The sequence below is a fragment of the Syzygium oleosum genome, unplaced genomic scaffold, assembly GCF_021117445.2.
Source record: "Syzygium oleosum isolate NSW1041296 unplaced genomic scaffold, Sole_v2.1 Sole_v2.34, whole genome shotgun sequence".
In the NCBI taxonomy this organism is placed as follows: domain Eukaryota; kingdom Viridiplantae; phylum Streptophyta; class Magnoliopsida; order Myrtales; family Myrtaceae; genus Syzygium; species Syzygium oleosum.
In genome coordinates this window covers 3,249,263-3,269,063 of record NW_026607518.1, presented here as the reverse complement: position 1 = coordinate 3,269,063, position 19,801 = coordinate 3,249,263, and the positions used below count along the sequence as shown (strand labels likewise).

Here is a 19,801-nt window from a genome sequence, read left to right as displayed (position 1 = left end):
TGGGGACCAAGAGGATTTCGGTTTACTATGAAGGTCGACAACCAAAGGGCCATGAGACTGATGTGGTCATGCACGAATATTACCTAATTCGAATGTTTCGGATGGTGAAATTTCGGACCCAATATTTGACTGCTCTTCTTTTGCTTCCCCTAATTGAGCATCTCTAACATGGTTACAAGTGCAGGTAAAATTGATTTCATTTCTCTACATGTGTTCCTCATTCAGCTTCTTTGAGTTCATGATTGGCTAGCTCCTCCCTCTATCCCACGATTTAAGTGCGATTTACCTTCAATTCCAGCAGTATATTGAACGCTAGTATCTTCAAAGTGGAAATTTTCCTATTGTATTTCGTAGAATTTCATGAGGAAGATTGAGACACCAACCTTACCAATAGTCATTTTATGTGATAGATTCATCACTGGTGTTTTAGTTCCAGTGACTAGTGATGGTCATACTGCCAAAAATAGAGTGATTCTGCAGCAACAAAGGGGACATTTTGTTCTTGAAATTTAAATTGCATCAATTTTGATAAGTGACGCACGATGTATATCGTGCATAAAATACTTTCGTGTAACAATGGAATTTCAGTTATCTGAAACTCATCCCCGGTACCATTTTGTCTTTGTAGATGGCGTTGGTTCTCTGTAAGCATAATAAACAGGAAAAGTAAGAAAGCAAAGTCGGCAAAAGCGAGTACGTCAACCGATTTAAGCGGCCTTAATAAGCTGAATGATTCCCAAAATGAAGGAACACAAGCAAATAGTGCACGGTGAGCAAATGTTGCTTTAGATTAACCCAAAGCAACTTATGATCTACAGATATATCTAAACTATACTAAAGCTCGAGTACTGTTCTGTTTTTTTTTGTTGGGCTCAGGCATCTCCAAGAGTTACTATTGAACCGGACATTCTGAACGACACATCGAATTCTAATTTACCAGACCGGACTGTACCTACTCCTAATCAGCAGCCTCGACCATGCAAAGAGCAACTCGTCTTATGATGACCATCAGCATGTCGACGGACCTAGTGACAGACCTTGCTACATGCCATTAACTCCAAGCGACGGTATCGATCTCTTTGATCTCTTGAACTTTGACAAGAGGACGGATTAGTATGATAAACTGCACTGCATGTGTAGATTTTGGTGTAAAGACCAGTGTTGAATTGTTGCAATGGATTGCCTGTGTTTGAGGACTTTTATAGATGTTAATCTCAGCTTGCTTATTATATCAGTGATAATGCTGTGCACCAACTATGCTTCTCCGAGGAGAGGACATTACATCAATCTTGTAAGCTTGTATGTTGTAGAATTATCTTTTCCTCACAATTTGTATGTTTATCTCGATTTTTTTAATTACTCGACACGGGTCATGCATCAATATCTGTTCGTCTAACCGTTGAGAGGGCTTGCTGTATGATACTTTCGTCCATAGTTGTAATACCCCAAGTCCATACGCATGGCTTGTAACGTGATTTGTAAGTAAAGACCTATTCTTTAGGAATGCCCTTATTACTCCCGACGATGGATTTCTCAATCTCTTTTGATTTCTCGCCTCTCACTCTTTCTTGCCGCCTCTCCTTTCTCCTCAATGGCGGCGCCACCCCGCCATGACGATAGATAAAGTAATCTTTATTTTACATATTCACTGTTGGATAGATGACACGAGGATGAGTTATATTTTAATTTCTAATAGTTAATAGATAGGATAAGAGAAAGAAATCTAATATAATCACGATCTTAGCCTGAGTGTTCAGTGTGCAAAATCATGAGTGGTTAAACACTTCCTTCCTCCCTGAAAGCCTGTAGATATTAGATGTAACAGTCTGAATTTTCGATCCTTTTCCCGGGATTTATAAAATGAATATTTTGACCAATACACTTATAGTGAGATCTCACCCGGAACCGCGCATTCTCGGGATGCTAACCTTAGGGGTAAGGCCAGCATGGGATTGAGTTCGCACGACCAAAGAACTCGACCTTGGTTCGACCTTCGACCATAAGGATTGTCGAGGGAATGTTTTGGGCTAATAGAGAGCGATCTATTTGATTGATCGTGTCCGAAGGGAACTAGCGACAGACCCTCGCAATTACATAACAATCGAGGTCGCCTAGGTTCGAGCAAACTTAAACGTGATTTGACTTAGTGTCGATCATGGGTCGAGAGCGCGTAATCCTAATGAGCCACCCGTTAGCCAGAGATAAGCTAAAGTCGCGATTGTTCGATTTTAGTCATTTCTTGGAATTCGGGCCCGGGAATCGAGAATTTTGAAAGTGACAATTTTGAGCGGCCGATGACGTTTTTGGCTTGGCCAACCTTGGGGCCACCCATTTCTGCAAAAAAATGGATTTCGGTTCGGGGCCGGAAAAATTACGATTTTGCCCCTCTGGTCACCGATGTCGATTTTGAGGCCGTATGAGATTATTTTTCGAGGCCGATGTCATTTTGGGGTGGCCACGCATATTTGGAGTGGTTACGGTCAAAAATTGGAATTTCGCCCTGGGACCAGAAAAATGACCATTTTGCCCCTGGGCTATTTTTGAGCTCCGAATTTTTGGGATAATTTTGGATAAATGAAGTCTGATTTTTCCAGCTCAATTATTGAGGCAAATGACCTTAATGCCCATCAATTATTGGATGAAAACGAATTAGGGCCGTCGGATTAGGGGTATTTTGGTCAAATTCCTGGATCGGCGACACGTGGCGCCCTCTAAGCCCCCATATTTGACAACAATTAGGAGACAATGCATTAATTGAAATGTGTCCATGCCCCTTTTAAATCTTCTCCATAAGCAATCCTCTCTACCATTTCAACCACTCAGCAGTGGACCCTTTTCTTAGAAGCACAATCGCCACATGATTTTTCAAACTACAGCTGGAAGTTTTTCTATATTTTATTTATTTATAATTATTATTGAATGAGCAACATGACCTCTGATCATTGAAATCAGATGAGGAGCACCCTGTCCTAGTGAAATTGAGAACAAGTTCCCTCTCATATATTTTGTATCGAAATACTTGTGAAGCTGGAAATCCTATGGTATCATATTGTACTGTACATCATTAGAAAAAATAATCTTCCCGAATCAATTGGGACAAAAAGCAAAGGACGAGAAGAAGAAGAAGAAGAAAGTGAAAGAAATGAGGGTCGACATATCGAATAGATTGACACATCTTCATTCCTACTCCTAGATGTTCCTGTTAAACAAGTCAATTGCCATCGTGGTGTTTGGAAACATCAACTGAGCAAATTAAATGCATAAGTATGCACATAGCCAATCGAATTTTTTCAAGCCTTGGTGAAAGGGTGTTGGACATACAAAGTCTAAGACATTGTAACATGTCATCCTTTTTGCGAATTTATAGGATCTTGAATCTCCATTATCTGGGTAGTCCCATTCGTTTCAAATTCTCTTTTAGATAGGAACAAGATTAAATCGTGATAAGATTGTGATTCGAGATTGTAAAATTAGTAAGATCGGACAATACCTAAAACTTGTACGGATTTTAATTTCTCTCCATTTTATAATGGACTGTCTCAAAAGAAGAAAATTGGACCAAATAAATTTGTCTTAAACCTTAAAACAGAAATCGCAACGAGACTTTAATCTTGAATGCTTGCTCCTCCGCTTCGTGATGAGTCTTAACATCGATGATGAACAACCCAAACAACGATGTAGCTTTAATATATTCTAAGACTATATATATATATATATATTAAGTTTTCTTTTTCTCTAATATTTATTAAATATTTTTGAAGTATATTTATCGGGTATAGGACGATATTATCCTAACTATTTTGAAAGCTTAATTGATGGATAGATTTATCCAACTTCTATTGTATCTTTCATGATAATTTGTGTAGTGGCCACCAATCCCCTTTTTCTTATTCAATTTATGAATTATGTGACTTTAATTTCATTTGTTTATGAACGGATATGAAATTATCGTTGGGTGTGATATAGCCTTCCTTTGAATATAACCCGGTTTCATTATTAAATTTGAAAATTGTACATGAGGATTCACTGAAGTGTGGCAAAAAGAAAAGTAGAAGCCACAACACACTTCGTAGCTTCTAAATTTGATGATAAAAAGAAATTTAGATTTGGCATATTGGTACCAAATTGCGCAATGATAAAATCACCCAAGTTCCAAACTTGAGATACGGAGGGTAATAATTAATACTAAATGAAATGAGTGGAAATTGATGTTCTTCCAGATTCATCGATTCATGATTAATTCTAGTTTGACAGAATAAGTCTAGACAATAATCTTCGTAACTTTTTTAGGTAAAGATCCAAATTGTAGGTGAAATTAAAGTACCAACCACTATATCAAAGGAAAAAGGGTAGATTTCTTATTCCAACGGGAATTAAATTTCCCAAGGAATTTCTCTTGGCTTCTTCTTTTAAAATTCATCGTAGTAATTCGTTTATGTTTCTTAAAAATGTCAAACAAGAAGCAACCCTTTTCCTCGTTGTCCATGGTCAGCAATCATCAACCAATTCATATTACGTATAATTACTCTAAAAACCCTAACAAAGGCATTCATATCTATCAGATACTCCCCACCTTATAATCATTTCTCTTACTGCCCCTCGCCACTACCTCCGTCGCCATTAACCACTGCTTTGTTCTTTTGCATCTCCAACTCCCTGGCCACGGACCTCCACTGCGTGTATTTACCAAAAAACTGCCCCATCTCCTCCAGCGTATGCCCCTGCGTCTCTGGCATAAACGTGTAGAAAAACACCCACGCGGCGCATGCGATCCCCATGAACAAGAAAAAGGCCCCGCCGATGGTGATCGCCTTATATAGTGATATGAACGTCATCGCTAACACTCCACTTGTCACCCGGTTCATGGCGACACCGATCGCACACCCCTGCGCACGCAGTCTCAGCGGGAAGATCTCTGAGCTGTACACCCACGTGATTGGCCCCATTCCAATAGAGAAGAAGGCCACGTAGGACAACACTGACGCGATGCACATAGCAACCGCCCACATGAGTTTCGTGCGGCTGTGGTCGATGATGGTGAGGCACATTCCGAGGGAGGCAAGCGAGACGATCATCCCACCAACGCTACTCAGCAACAATGGCCGCCTCCCGACGCGGTCAAGGAGGAAGGTGGCAACGAGGATGAACATTGTCTTTACGAAGCCGACCGCGATGGTGGCGATGAGCTTTTTGTCGGAGGAGGTGATGCCGGCCTTCTCGAAGATGCGAGGGCTGTAGAGGACGACGGCTTCGATGCCAGAGGCTTGTTGGAAGAAGTGGATGCCAACAGCGCATATGAGGATGTGGCGGACGGATGGGGTCGGGTGGAGGAGGAGATCGCGCCACACGCCTTCCCCAGTGCTCCGCTTGGTGACCTTGACAACATCTTCGTTGCACTCGTGAGGGATGCCAGCAGCCTCCTTGATGTCGGCAAGCCGGAGCGCGGCCTCCTCCTTGGAGTCGGACGTCCTGGCAAGGACACGCTTTGCATCGCCCAAGCGGCCCTGCATGATGAGCCACCGGGGGGACTCCGGCATGACGAGGATGACGAACGCAAGGAGGACTGAGGGGATTGCTCCCACGCCGAGCATCATACGCCACCCGAGGTTGAGGCGAAGCTTGGAGAAGGCATAATTAGAGATATAGCCAAGGAGGATGCCGGCGTTGATGAACACCTGAACCATTGAAATGACGTCCATTCATACTGGTTGGTGGCTGTAATAACAAAAAGTTCTAGATAAGAAAAATAAGCCCTAAAACATAATCACCTTTCTAACTTCAATTTTTCCTGTATGAGGAATAATGCACGTTCAACAATAAAAAGACAAAATTAATGACAAATGAAAAAATGAAAAAGATGCTATCAAATTAGGGGTAACAAAAAAGAAAATGAGAAAGTACCTCAGGGAAGGAGGTGAGAAAGCCGCGGGAGGAGGCAGGGGAGACCTCGGCTGTGTAGACGGGGGCGATCATGAGGGCATAGCCGACGCCGATGCCAGCGACGAAGCGGCCAAACATGAGGAAGGCGTAGTTGGGGGCGAAGCCCATGAGGAGGGCCCCGGCGAAGAAGATGGCCCCAGCCAAGACGATGGTGTAGCGGCGGCCGATCCAGTCGGAGGTTCGCCCCGCCATCGCCGACCCAAGGAGCGAGTACACGGCGAGGATCCCCGTCAAGACCTCCACCTGCACGTCGCTTATCTTCAGGTCCTTCTTTATGTATATCACCGCTCCGCTCATTACTCCTATATCTGCCAAAATTTTAAAAAAAAATCTTATTTACAAGAAATTGAAAAAATAATAAAAAATAAAATCCTGTGACCTTTTCTCCTCCCTTTTTCTTCAAGTTGATTTTCTTTTATATATATTATTAATAAGATGAGAATATTATAAATAATAAGCACAATGGATTTTATTCAAAATTAAGTTGGTTGGCTCAAAAAGGGAAAAAAATTATGATGTTATACGAAACCATTTAAAAATTCTCGTTTTTCTTTTGCTCTTTTTCATCTCCTATCCATAAAACAAATGACTTTTTGCAATAGATCTATTATTATGATTCGCTGTATGCAAATAAATTCACAAATGACATCGCAAAGATATGTGGTTTAGAGAGTTCCAAACATCATGGACGGGTCACCAGGACGAGTCTTCCCATGCTGTAACAACATCGAACGCATGGAGAGAGAGAGAGAGAGAGAGAGAGGAGAGAGAGAGGGAACTGACCATAACCGAGCAAAACGGAGGTCATGGAGGCCAAGATGGCGCAGGCGAGGGCGTACTTGTTCCGGTGCGGCTTCGCCGGAGGATCGAAGTCCTCGATCGACTTCCGTTCGACGCCGTTGTTGGAGACCGCATCTTTAGCCACGGTCTTCTGGTCAGCCATCTCCATCTTCTTCTCCAGAGAGAGAAAGAGGGAGAGAGAGAGTTTTTGGGTGTGATTATATGTATAGATTGAAAACGAGCGGAGAAGAAATGAGAGGAGGAGTGAGGGAAGAAGGTACACGAAACTGGTGTGCAGGGATGCGGTGTGTACATATAGGCCAAAGCTCGCGTCGCTTGTCTTAGAAAGAGACCAAAACCTGCGTCACTGTTTTGGACCGTGATTCTGTGCTCTCGTGGGTCCCCATCCACTTGACTCATAATCTTCACCGTCCTTCTTTTACCTAACATAAAACAAAGCTACAGGTGAAAAAACATCTTTTTGTGAAAAAACACTATTTTCGCTAAATAAGAGTTTGTCCGCGTTTAATGTCATCAAAGAATTAGACCCGTCAAATGGGTCAGGTTGTATCAAAAATTGATCGACCCTCAGAGTAAAACTGATACATTTGTGATAAATTTATCATCCGTTAAAGTGCATCTCCTCCATTAAACTGATACATTTGTGACAAATTTACCCTCCGTTAAATTGATATATTTATGATAAATTTATCATATGTTAAAAGAAATCGAAAGGCTATAATCTATAATTCTCAATTTATAGCAACGTACAATGTTTAAAGTGCATCTCCTCTTTACTAGTTCAGCTAGCTCTAACCAGAGTCCTATTGTCGACACACATGTTGCGTATTCACATTCTTTGGACTAAAATTACTGTGGAAATGACAGCTGATGACTGATGTTCTTTTAACCGCTGATTGATTTGGAAAAACTTGATAACCAAATCCTCTACTAGTTCAGCTAGCTCTAACCAGAGTCCTATTGTCAACACACATGATGCGTATTCACATTCTTTGGACTAAAATTACTGTGGAAATGGCAGCTGATGCAGATGTTCTTTTGACCGCTGATTGATTTGGAAAAAGCTCCAATATTCCCATAATGCTTTTAGCATATTCAAAGATTAGACCTTTCTCGGCCTTTTGGATAAGATCAAGCATTTTACAAAATGAGGCTATTAATTAAAAAAAGGGTTTATTTTCCTGGGATTCACACCAGGAAAAAAAATTTTAATATCACAAAAAATCCACATTGATATACAAAAACCCCAAATTGATACACATATAACAATTTCACCATAAACTAATTTTTTGATCAACAAAAATCCTAAAATGATACATTTGTGATAAATTTTCCCTCTGTTAAATTGGATTAATATAACGAAAAATCACAAACTGATACACTTGTGACAAACGGAGGGTAAAACCCAAAACTGGTACACCCGTAAACTATCACGTGCCATCCAACTTAGAAATTTGACGGTAAAATTTAACGAAAACTAACGGAAGGTAAAATTATCACATGCGTACCAGTTTGGAGTTTTTTTTTGGTAAAAAAATTAGTTTGTGATAGATTTACCACATTTATACTAATTTGAAATTTTTTGTGATATTAATAAAAAAAAAATATTGAAACTCCTCGGGAAAAAAGATTGGCTGCCGTTGTCGTCTATCCTTATCAAGATCTTGGAGAGATTTGCCCCATCGTCGCCACACTTATCAAGAAACAAGAATTCGACCAAAAAAAAGTCAAGAAACAAGAAGAGGAGGTTAATAAAAAAGAAATAAATGAAAAAGATAATCCCATATAGACCCAAAAAAAAAACGAATAATTCCACAAAAAATTCTAAATTTTTCCAATGGTATGTGAATACTTCAAACTTTATTCATCTTACCAATCACTTTATATTTGTACCTGTGAAGTGAAAATACCTTCCTTTATATGTTCATCACGATTACCATTCAAAATCCAACATGACAACATTTGTAGACAACACCAAGCAAACGGATTTGACGTGATAATAGACACATGCTTATATGTCGACCGAGAGCATAGTCATGTCAGATTATTAATGTTCACGATGGCTATCACGGAGGATTTCAATGGTCATATTGAAATAATAATATATTCTTAAGTTATTGGTACAAGTTTGGGGTTAATGGCAAGACAAAACAAATTAGGAGGAGTGATGTCTCCCCCGGAAAAGTTTGGAATTTCTTTTAGAAAAATGGCAAAAATAAGAAAAAGTTATGTGTTGCATCTTTATAGTCAATGGTGAGCAACCCCTTCGGTTCACACATCCTAGTCTTACTTGTAAGTCAAAGTTTGACCGGTGGAGAGACCGTCAAAAGGGCTTTGGAAAATGACAAGATCCCACAGCTCAGCACACTCCAAATAATGCCCGTTGAATTCCGAATTTTATATGGAGTTTTCAAAGTGATTTTTGACTTACTATTACTCCCCAAGAGTCCAAGAATTTGACGAGGGAGAGAAACTGACCCATGAACCTTTGAAGATAAGCAAATGTCATATGCTAAATCCATGTTATATCATTGTTATATTTTCTGATAAGAACTTCGTGTGGACATTTCCGATGAGGACAACAGATTCGCGAAATAAGAAATTAACTCCCAACTTGATCTTGGGTACCCAAATTTGTTTTTGGGTCATTGTTTTCTGTTTATTCTATTATTCTCATTAAATTAATCTCGCGTGAACCGGTCTTAATTAGACATGTGCAGTTGTAATATAGTATGTACACGACATCGATTCTTTTATTATTATCATATACATGGTCGATATGGTGGCAATCGATAAATAGAAATTGGTGGCGTCAGATAGTCGAAATATTCTAAGAGATTATAATTGACTCGGGACTATTCTTGATTCGTGTTAATTAGAAGCGAAACATTGGAAATTTAAGAAAAAGGGATCTAATGTGCTGGAAAAGGAGCCAAAAATAGAGAAAATGGCCCACGTGTAATGACAATAGTGGACACTCGGGGCGAAAACGACATCGACCGGACAAATAATTGGTTGCACTCAGAGTACATAAGTTCAATGCATGTGATCTATCGAATTTTCTGGCCACGCGAGATCCACACGATTCAACGGATAATGTGGACTAGACGAACTACACCGGTTGCATACTTCGTTTCGAATGGGTCCGGAAAGGCCACGCGAATAGAAGTCATGTGCCCACAAATTTTTGGCACGAGGTTGCTCGGATATCACGGCCCCTCCACATATTCTTCAACATTGCATTCCCGTCCTTATGGTCGTGTATAAGTTCAACAGATATTGTTTGCAAAAGAACTGTCGTATATAATTTTTTTTTGGTAAGGACTGTCGTATATAATTTTAGCACCATGCATGACAATAAAGGTTTTTGCATTTCATACAATGAGAAATTTCATGCTAACTCTTCTATATTTCCCCTCATATATTGTTCAAGTTCATCAATATGCGGTTCTTCCATTACGGGCTATGCGTGTCAGCCTGACATAGAATCCCTCAGATTTATTGCTAACCCTTTCAAAACCTTATATTAGGAGCTGCATTATTTCCTAAGAAGTAAGGTTTAAAATACACCTCGGCAAGAATAATCGATGGATTAATTGACCTGTTAGGTAATCCACCTCGGCAAGAATCAAGTGACATGGCATTCAATTTAACAGAGGCTTGACATCGAGATTAATTTTGAAACTTGAGGTACTTGATTGAACAAAAAAAAAAAAAAAGTTCGGTCACTCAATTGCAAGATGAGCAAAAGTTCATAGCCAAATCTATTTTTTCCTCTTCTTTTCCTTTTCACCTGTAGTCGGTCTTGGTGATGGCTGTGTTTGCCGGTCACAAGCGAGGAACACCCCTTGCCCAGATCCGGCAAGGACCGAACGCCCTTGCGCAGATTTGGGTGAGCGCGTCTCTCGCCTGTGGCCGGTTGCTGGCCATCACCTAGACAAGCCACAAGCGAAAGAAAAGGAAAGGAAAAAAAAACAAACAATTCAGAAAAAAATTTAAAATTATTTGCAAAAACCTCCACGTCAGCACCGCCTATACCACGTAAGACAATTAAAGTCCACGTTAGTGATTTCTAGTCAAAATTGACCGTAAGGTTTATATTTGGAAAATAATCCAAAATTTTCGGATTAACTGACCCAATTAAAATGTTTATGACCGAATTGGCTGTCGTACTATAGATTTAGGACTTCTTGGGCAATTTTCCCTAAATAACTCTTCTCCTGTCATTAGGCTACATCAATATAACCGACTATATTACTAAAGTAAAAAAAAACATAATTAATTTATTTGAGAGCAACGGCTAGTTAGGTTAATCAAAGGGTACCAAATACTTGAAACAAGTTTGGTGGAGCCTGTGAGTATCATCTCTCTACCCAAAGACACAGACTGGCAAAAGCAGGTTTGGTTCGGTTGATCTGGTCTGCGGATCAGCTTGGCTTCCCCAAATCCTGGTTTGACTTTTCAAACCCCGTGATTCATAATTTGATTCATAATTTTATTATCAACCTAAATAAGGAATTATGCAGTAACATGATTTTGAGCTGTTCCTCATATTACGGGTCACTATTGAGCCCGACAAAGAGTTTGTTAATCTGTGAATCGTCGGGATAATCTTTCTTATTCTTGAATTAGATACAACTTACGCATGTGTCAAGCCGATAAAGAAGGCATTTTTTAGTATTTGGATCCGTTTAATTACTCAACCTAATCTTAATCTTGGTTTGATAGATTTCGTATTTTGCATCTATCGAGATTATAACCTTTCGATTTCTCTTTTCAAAAATTTACATTAAATCGGCAAAGATAAGATTTGGCAGTGAAAATGAGCTGAATCGGACAATTAACAACATTTTAAACGGGTATAGAAATCCTCCAAGTTCATATAATATGCCCGATAGTATTGGAAAGGCAGTTGAGGGGTCCAGTCCTTCGTCCACATTCGAGCATCATCATTTGGTTCGCATTAAACGCTGAATGCCCCCATTATACACGAACTTACACTAACTTATGTTTTCAAATGACAGGCTAACTATGTTCACGTCGCACTACTCCAGATTTAGGGAAAAGTGCCAAAAAAATCCTAAACCTTTTGTATTAGTGCCAATTTAGTCCTAAACTTTTTTTTTGTGCCAATTCAGTCCTAAACCTTTTGCATTGGTGTCAATTTAGTCCTATTTTTTTTTGTGCCAATTAAGTCCTAAACCTTTTAAATTGGTGCCAATTCAGTCCTAAACCTTTTGTTTCTATGCCAATTTAGTCCTTCCAGTCAATTTTGACCGGAATTTGCCGACGTGGACGCCTGCCGGTCGACGGCCGGTCACCGGCGCCGACGTGGCTTCGACGTGGACAACTTAATAATATTTTAATATTTTTTGAAAATTTTATTTTTTTTCCTTTTTTTTTCCTTTTTTTTCCACTTTTTTTTAGGTCCCCCCCTCCTCCGGCGAGGTTAGTCCTCGCCGGGCGAGGCTGCCGCCCTCACCAGTGGCCGGCGAGGTCGAGCTCGCCGGCCTCTGGCCAGTCACCGGACCGGCGACCGGCCAGAGGAAGGAGGGGGGACCAAAAAAAAAGTGGAAAAAAAAAAGAAAAAAAAGGAAAAAAATAAATAATTCAAAAAAATATTAAAATATTATTAAAGTTGTCCACGTCGGCGCCGGTGACCGGCCGCCAGCCACGTCTGCAAATTCCACGTCAAAATTGACCGGAAGGACTAAATTGGCACAAAAACAAAAGATTTAGGACTGAATTTGCACCAATTTAAAAGGTTTAGGACTTAATTGGCACCAAAAAAAAGGTTTAGGACTAAATTGGTACCAATGCAAACGGTTTAGGACTGAATTGGCACCAAAAAAAGATTTAGGACTTAATTGGCACTAATGCAAAATGTTTAGGACTTTTTTAGCACTTTTCCCCCATATTTATGTCATAAAACAACACATTTTATGCTGGCTATGGAGGTGTCGCATAGGATGCTGTCGGGCATTTGAAGGCGACCACTCTAATATCTTTAATTGACAGGACAAGATCTTTCCGGGAAAGCACAGAGCACTATGTGTTCAACCCTCGGATTTGATTTCCATTAATGTCACGTTCCGCCTAGAGCCCTAAAAAAGGGGAAAAAAACGAAAACAAATATGGATTTTGAAAAATAAAAATGAAGAGACGAATCAAATGCCACGATGAAGTTGGGGGCATAATGACATGCACGTCATCATCTCTGGCCAATCTCCTAATTATTCGGGGGTTGAACAATTCAATGGTTGAAAACAAGAAGGTGAATATATATTAGTCCTTTCCAAGTCCACATCAAAATCATTTGACATTAACATAAAAATATTAGCACAGCACCACATTGTGATATAGTTTTAGCATCTTCACAAGTTGGAAAACATAAAGAGCCTATACCCATTTATGCCCTCCCTAGACAAATAAATCATTTGCACTGAAACATAGTAGTGAAAGATCACTCCTCTCAATTCATATGTAAATGCTTTAATGTAATGTTATATTGTGGTTGGCAGGATTATTGCTTTGATATTGGTCAACTTTATGCTAAGATTGGACTTTCCACTAGACGGAAATTGATTCTCCAATAAGTTGGGCTCGAGTTGGACAAGGGTTTACTTCGTATAAAAATTAAGAAAGTGGGAAATGAGATGTGTCGTGTATATGTCTCAAGCTTGAGCCGGTGAACAAAATCTGATCCAAGTAAAAATTCCAAATTTGAAAAGAACTTATGGTTTGACTTCTGAACAAGTAAGAACTTATTGAAATACTTTTCTATGTTGGACTTGGGTTCCTAGTTTGAGTTGGCTAAAAAGGGTTTCTTACTTGAGATCCAAATATTATACATAATATGTGGTGATATTGTTGCAATAACTGATAGTGTCTTGGAGAGTAATAATTATTCATTGTTTGACTAATGGATTATGGATTTTGATTGTTCGTTTCACGCTATGCCAGACATGAATTTACTACTCGTCATTATATAGATAGTAGTGAAGTGTAGTTGGAGAACAATGATGAGATCGTGGGTGTTGGCGATATTGGAATCATAATGCCTGACATTGTTGCGAGGACATTAACTTGATAAAGACATGTTTCAAAATTGAAAAAGAACATAATATCCTTAATTGCATTGAATTGGGCTGGATGTTGATATACTTTAGAAGGTGAAGTTCTAAAGGTCGTTTGAGGTCCTATAGTGATTATGAATGGAATCAAGCATAGTGGCCAATATGAGTATCAAGGAGAGAAAGTGATATATTTCGTTGTAGAGATGTCGGATCTATCCATTCAAGAGTATGAATTGTGGCATATACGTTTGGGGAACACCGGTGAGTGAAGCCTGAAGGTTCTGAGTAAAAGGAATATGTTTTGTGGCTATGTGATTGATACACTGATTACATGCAGGTGCTGTGACTTAGGAAAATGGTGGAAAATGCAATTCAATACGACTATCAGAGAATCGATGAAGATTGCAGAGTTGATCAGCTTGAATGTTCGTAGGCATAGTGCCAGATTCATGTTAATAGTTGTTGATGATTACTCAAAAGGGCTTGGCCTTTTGTGCTAATGAATAAATTTGATCTAATAGGAGACTAGTAAGACGACTAAACATGTGTGGACTGACAGTGGTAAGAAATTTTACTCGGAGTTGCTGAACAAACTCTACAAGGAGAGGACATAGTGAGACACCACACTAATGCCAACGAATCATAGAATGTTGCTAAGTTAATGAGCATAACATTACTAGAAACATCCCATGCTTTAGTGTATGGTTTGGAAATTCCTGACAGATGTGCTTAGTATGATGTGTAACGTGGTGAATAAATCCCTATAAACTATGATCAAATGTTTGATTCCCGAAAAAGCGTGGTTAGGTACATTTATTGATTATTTTGTTCTTGGAATATTTGGTTGCACATGTTATGTTTGAGTGGTGATGAACTTGATGGCAAGCAAGAAAGTGCTGGGCGAAAATAGATTAGCATAGTATTGAAAGATCATTTCTCTTAACTCATATATTAATGCTCCAAAGTAATGTCATCTCGTGGTTGGCAGGATCCTTTCATCTACTTTATAATATGATTGTACTATCAACTTTAGGGAAATTGTAACTCCAATAAATTAGGCTCAAGTTGGACTAGACCTCATTTCTTACCAAAAAAATTAAGAAAGTGGGAAATGAGATGTGATGAAAGATTTCTTTAGTCAGACTTATGTCTTTGATGCAAAGAGTCACGTTAAAGGGGAATAATCTCGTGTAGGTGAATACTTAGGCTGAGTTGTTTTACCATATTCTAAACAATATGGTTTTGTATGAATTGAGTCTCATGATGTTGTAATATGGCTACACAAATATATGTAGATATATTATGTGACATTCTGAATTTCGACCAATTTTCGGGATTTATGAAATAAATATTTCTTCGATGCACTTTCAGTAAAATCTCACTCAAAAATTGATCACTCTCGAGATACTAACCGTTAGGGAAAGGCTAGCTAGGAATTAAGTACGTGGACCTAAGAACTTGATCATGGATTGGCACTTTGACCATAAGATTGACGAGGGAATATTTTGTACCATTATAGACCGATCCAAGGATGGCTATGGAATGATTCGCAAATCTTATACGATCGGAACGCGGGTGATTCTGCTTAACCATTGTATGAGTTGCGAACGATCCTAAACCTAATCCGAAAGATCGTGTCCTTCGGAACTAGTGATTGACCCTCGCAATTACATGACAATCGAGATCGACATGGCTCGAGTAAACTTGGATGTGGCTCGATGTCATCGGCCACGTGTTGATACGCGTAACTCCTAAAAGCCGTCCGTTAGTTTGAGATATACTAAAGTCGCGATTGTTGAATTTTGGCCATTAACTAGAATCCGAATTGGGATGTCGAATTTTCAAGATTTCCACGACTAATTTATCGGACGTCGTCTCATTTAGCATGGCCAACTATCGGATCGATTGGAATTATCGGAAAAATCGAAATTTGGACCGGGAGTGAAAAAAGACCATTTTGCCCCTGGGTTAATTGAGCACTTTTGAAATATTGAAGGGGAATTTGGACAATTACATTTACCTCCATAAGCGAAAATTTGGACAAGAATGCCCCCTCTCCTTTTTGCTTTTTCCTTAGTTGCCCTTGGATATTTTTTCCATCTTGCCTTAGAAGACTCATTTGTGGCCTTTGGATCTTTGATGAGATTGATAGGTTGATCTTGGCCCTTGATTTATGTGAGTGGGGTGGGTAGATATTAATTGACCTTTGACTCTCTCTCTCTCTCTTCTCATTCTCGGAGCTCTCTCTCTCTCTCTCCCTCCTTGGAATCGGCCGAAGCTCCAAGCACCATCACCTCCACCTTGCTTCTCCAGTTCAGACGCCACCGGACTCGCCGCCTGAATCACCGGCCAGCCACCCGTCCTGCCGCCGGAGTGCGGACTGTTCACAAAAGCCTGAACTAGCCCAGAAACCAACTGGAAAACACCTATTTTCCCCTCTTTCTCTCTCTCTTTAGGCCTCACTCCTGGTACCCCGACCACCACCATCTTGTGCTCGTTCCAACCATCCCAGCTTGGTCGCCAGAAAGTCACCGGAGATTCCCGTCCATCCCTGTTCACCGCCGGAGCTCAGTTTGCCTGTTCACCGGTTTTCTTGCTTAAACCGTTGGTAAGTGACTTCCTAATCCTTGGTTAGGCTAGTGGGTTACTAATGGCATGTCTAGGGATGGATTAGGGGCTGTGGATAGTTGGTTTAGCGATTGTATAAGCTTGATTTGTTTAATGGTGCAAGTTTAATGATTCCCGGATTTCTGGTTGTTACTGTACCTCTGCGCTTTGTTATTTTTTTGGTGATCATTGTGGGCCGAATCTGAGGAAGTTTTCTTCATGGAATTTGTTCCCAACATCTTAAGGTATAACATACTTTAAATTCATAATTTTTGGAAGTTTTTTTGGGTCATTCGGAAGTCGGTTTTCGGACCGTCTCAGGGCTGCCGGAGTTACTGTTCACCCGACCTTCCTGTCTGTCCGAATTTTTATAAAATTTTCTAGACCTTATTTCAATAAACTTCCTTCACAAAAATTTTTAAAAACACTTGTTTCTATGACATATAAAAATTTCAGAGCTTTCCAAAGTGATTTGGGTACTGAATGAGTTGTATTTTGATGGTCTGAGGGGCTGTCCGGATTTGAGTGTCAAAACGAGGTGTGTAAAGTTAGAACTGGATTTTGTGTCCTTCGTGAAAAATGCTTATCAATATGTTTTATACAACATATCAAAATTTCAGAATTTTTGGAATTGATTTACTATTTATTTCAAACGGATTTCGGTCACTGCACAACTGTCCAATTTGGCCCCGATTCTGTGCATACTCCGTTTTTCTCTCTCTCGGGGACTTTTCGGAGATTTTGTTACAAAAGAAAGGCGAGGCTTTTTAATTGATGAGTACAAACTTAGTTGGCATTTGTTAATTCATAAAGATGAGAATCGGTAATGGTTGTTGAGTGTGTGCATGGTCACGACACGTTCCGTCTAGGCGGGGGTTCTAGACGATGCCCGACGGGGGTTCGGATGCCGTCTAGGCAGGGGTTCTAGACGTTACTGATCGCGGTAGAGGCCGGATCGATGCTACTTTATGGAATGCCGTCTGGGCGGGGGTTCCGGACGTTGCCATAGCCGAAGTAGCAGGACGATGCCTGGTTACGCCAGAAGACCGGCGGGGGTTCGGTGGCCCGAGGGGCCATTAATAATCTGGGCAGTTATAATCGTGTGTTATGCATTGGGGAATGCAATGTGCTTGTGTTGCTGTTGAGCATGTCTGGATTAATAACCGTTTTATGCACGTTTACGTCATGTGGTTGTATTATGTGCTCGTGGAGCGAATTGCCATGTTATGGCGGTATTCTAACGTGCAGGGCGTGTGCATGTGCCAAGGCGAGGTAAGGACGCCTGTGATTGTCTATGGCACGTTGTTTGTTAGAATTGCACGTTTAGGATTGTCCGGAGGTACGTGTTAACCTAAGCGAGGCTTAGGTAGTTGCTTATTGAGAAGTGTTCTCATGGTTGTATAACCAAACCATTTCAGACCCACGACCATGACTGATCCGGAGATGCCACCAGGGTACCGTGATGATCTAAGGATGGGATTATTCTCCTCGTCTCTTTTTGGAGTACCCCTTTTGTAGAGGAGTTAAGCTTACCCACCACCCAATCCTTTTTGTTATGAGTGGTGTCTAGATGGTGGCCTCTAGTAAGGCTTGTAATTGCTTATTTGTGTTTAACGCTATGCTTGTAAAATGTATTTGTTGATGTGTTTCGATTGTCTCTCTATTATCCCGTTGGATTACATATTGTATGGAGAGTTCGTTTTGCTTCCGCTTACGCTATTCGTTAGCGTTCGGTTTGGGTCGGCGACAAATCCTGGGATGTCGCATACTTGACGACCTCGGAGGGATGTTGGCGCGCTCGCGGGGTTCGAGGCGTGACATCTTATGCAAAGAGAGAAAATGGGTTGATTCCCTATATGATCACTATACTTTAAGGTCACTCGCATTCGTGCAACGAGCTTTAATTATTGTCTCCCGATGCACTTGACTTTACATTTACTTGCAATTGATGCTCTCCCCGTTTTTGATCAATTTTTAATTTTTCTTCACCTACATGGAATGGGGAAAATTGCACGGAAAGTCCTAAAATTTGTGTATAGGACACAATCAAAACCTAAACTTTTCATTTAGTTTCATTATGTCCTTGACCTTTTTTCCAAAAGTGCAATTAAGTTCTTTCTATGGACACAACCACTGAAGAATAAAAGAAGCCAGTGCGAAATATAATTCCTCAATCACTCATTTATTTTTGGAAAAGTTTCATTTCATCCTCTCAAATTTAAGGTTGGTGCAAGTTAAATCTTGAACTTAAAAAGATCAATTTTTTCCCGCTGTACTTGCATATTGTTACACTCTCAATACCATTAACCTTTTTCATTAGCATGTGCCATGCACATGCCTTTCAAGAGGGTAAAGTGCAACTTTTTCTTCAATTTTGTATCAAATGCCCTTCTTGCCCTCAATTCAGATACATAACATGCAAGATGAATTAAAAAAAATTGCCACGTTTAAATCTAAAGGTTACTTGTTTAATCTATTTAATTAAGAAAAATATAAATAAACAGAAGATAAAAAATTGTATAATATGAAAAAATTTAAAAAGGAATTAGTTTAAATGAAAATTATGATAAACGAAAATCCCAAGAGACTCGGAATTAAAAAATGAGTTAAAGATTGATTTCAAGTGATATGATTTCAATAATTTAGCATCTTTTAATTTTTTTTATTGCGTAACCTTTATTAAGCCTTCGTAAATTTTACACATTAAATTAGTGAAGATATGTGATTTAACAGTGGTAATGAGCTATATCAGTCAATTAACGACAACAATTACATACTTCAGAATATTTTGCCAATTCCTGTTCTTTTAAGGGCTGGTGGTGTCAAAATTTTCATTTTATCACTCAATATTCGCTTGAATTGAGGAGAAAAAGTGCATTTGATACAATTCTGAAAAACATATTCACTTTACCAATTTAAAAAGTATGTGTGCTACACATGCTAACGAAAAAAAGTTAACAGCTTCAATAAGTGACTATCCAAGTTCAGAGGGGGTAAAATATTTTTTTTTTTGAAGTCTGGGGTTGAACGCACTATTCTAATTTTAGGTCATCGATTCATGATGATTCAAGCTGTGTCTTTCGTTCGGAGCATCTAGCATCCGGTGATGCTACAATGGCATCATCAATGAATATGTCTATTTATAAGCTTATGGAGTTTGTCGCATATGATAGTGTTGGGCATTTGAAGGCATCCACTATAATAATTGACAGCACATGATCTTTCGGCAAAAGGACACTATAAGTGCCATAACTTGTGTACGGAGATCACTTTGGTGCCATAACTTTTTTTCGGATCACTTTGGTGCCAAGTCGGAGGAAAAACGATCACTTAAGTATCATAAGTTTTTTTTGGATCACTTCAGTGCTAAAATTTTG

At 39.6% G+C, this 19,801-nt stretch overlaps 1 protein-coding gene across 1 annotated transcript; it reads right to left on the bottom strand.

The window, feature by feature from the left end:
- Positions 1 to 4,333: 4,333 nt before the first annotated feature.
- On the bottom strand, positions 4,334 to 7,002 carry LOC115663321 (polyol transporter 5-like). Its single transcript, XM_030585335.2, has 3 exons — positions 6,724 to 7,002; positions 5,902 to 6,248; positions 4,334 to 5,675 (listed from the first exon to the last, which is right to left on the bottom strand). Exons 1-3 carry the CDS (start codon positions 6,887 to 6,889, stop codon positions 4,590 to 4,592), a joined length of 1,599 nt encoding a protein of 532 aa, XP_030441195.2. The 5' UTR covers positions 6,890 to 7,002; the 3' UTR covers positions 4,334 to 4,589.
- Positions 7,003 to 19,801: the final 12,799 nt, after the last annotated feature.

What these genes read in the sequence shown, in the direction of transcription:
- LOC115663321 (XM_030585335.2), bottom strand. Translation starts at nt 6,889, where the DNA reads ATGGAGATGGCTGACCAGAAGACCGTGGCTAAAGATGCGGTCTCCAAC. An exon ending in CTCCGTTTTGCTCGGTTATG is followed by an intron (nt 6,249 to 6,723) that starts GTCAGTTCCCTC and finishes AAATTTTGGCAG; the next exon opens with ATATAGGAGTAATGAGCGGA. An exon ending in TTCTCACCTCCTTCCCTGAG is followed by an intron (nt 5,676 to 5,901) that starts GTACTTTCTCAT and finishes TCAATGGTTCAG; the next exon opens with GTGTTCATCAACGCCGGCAT.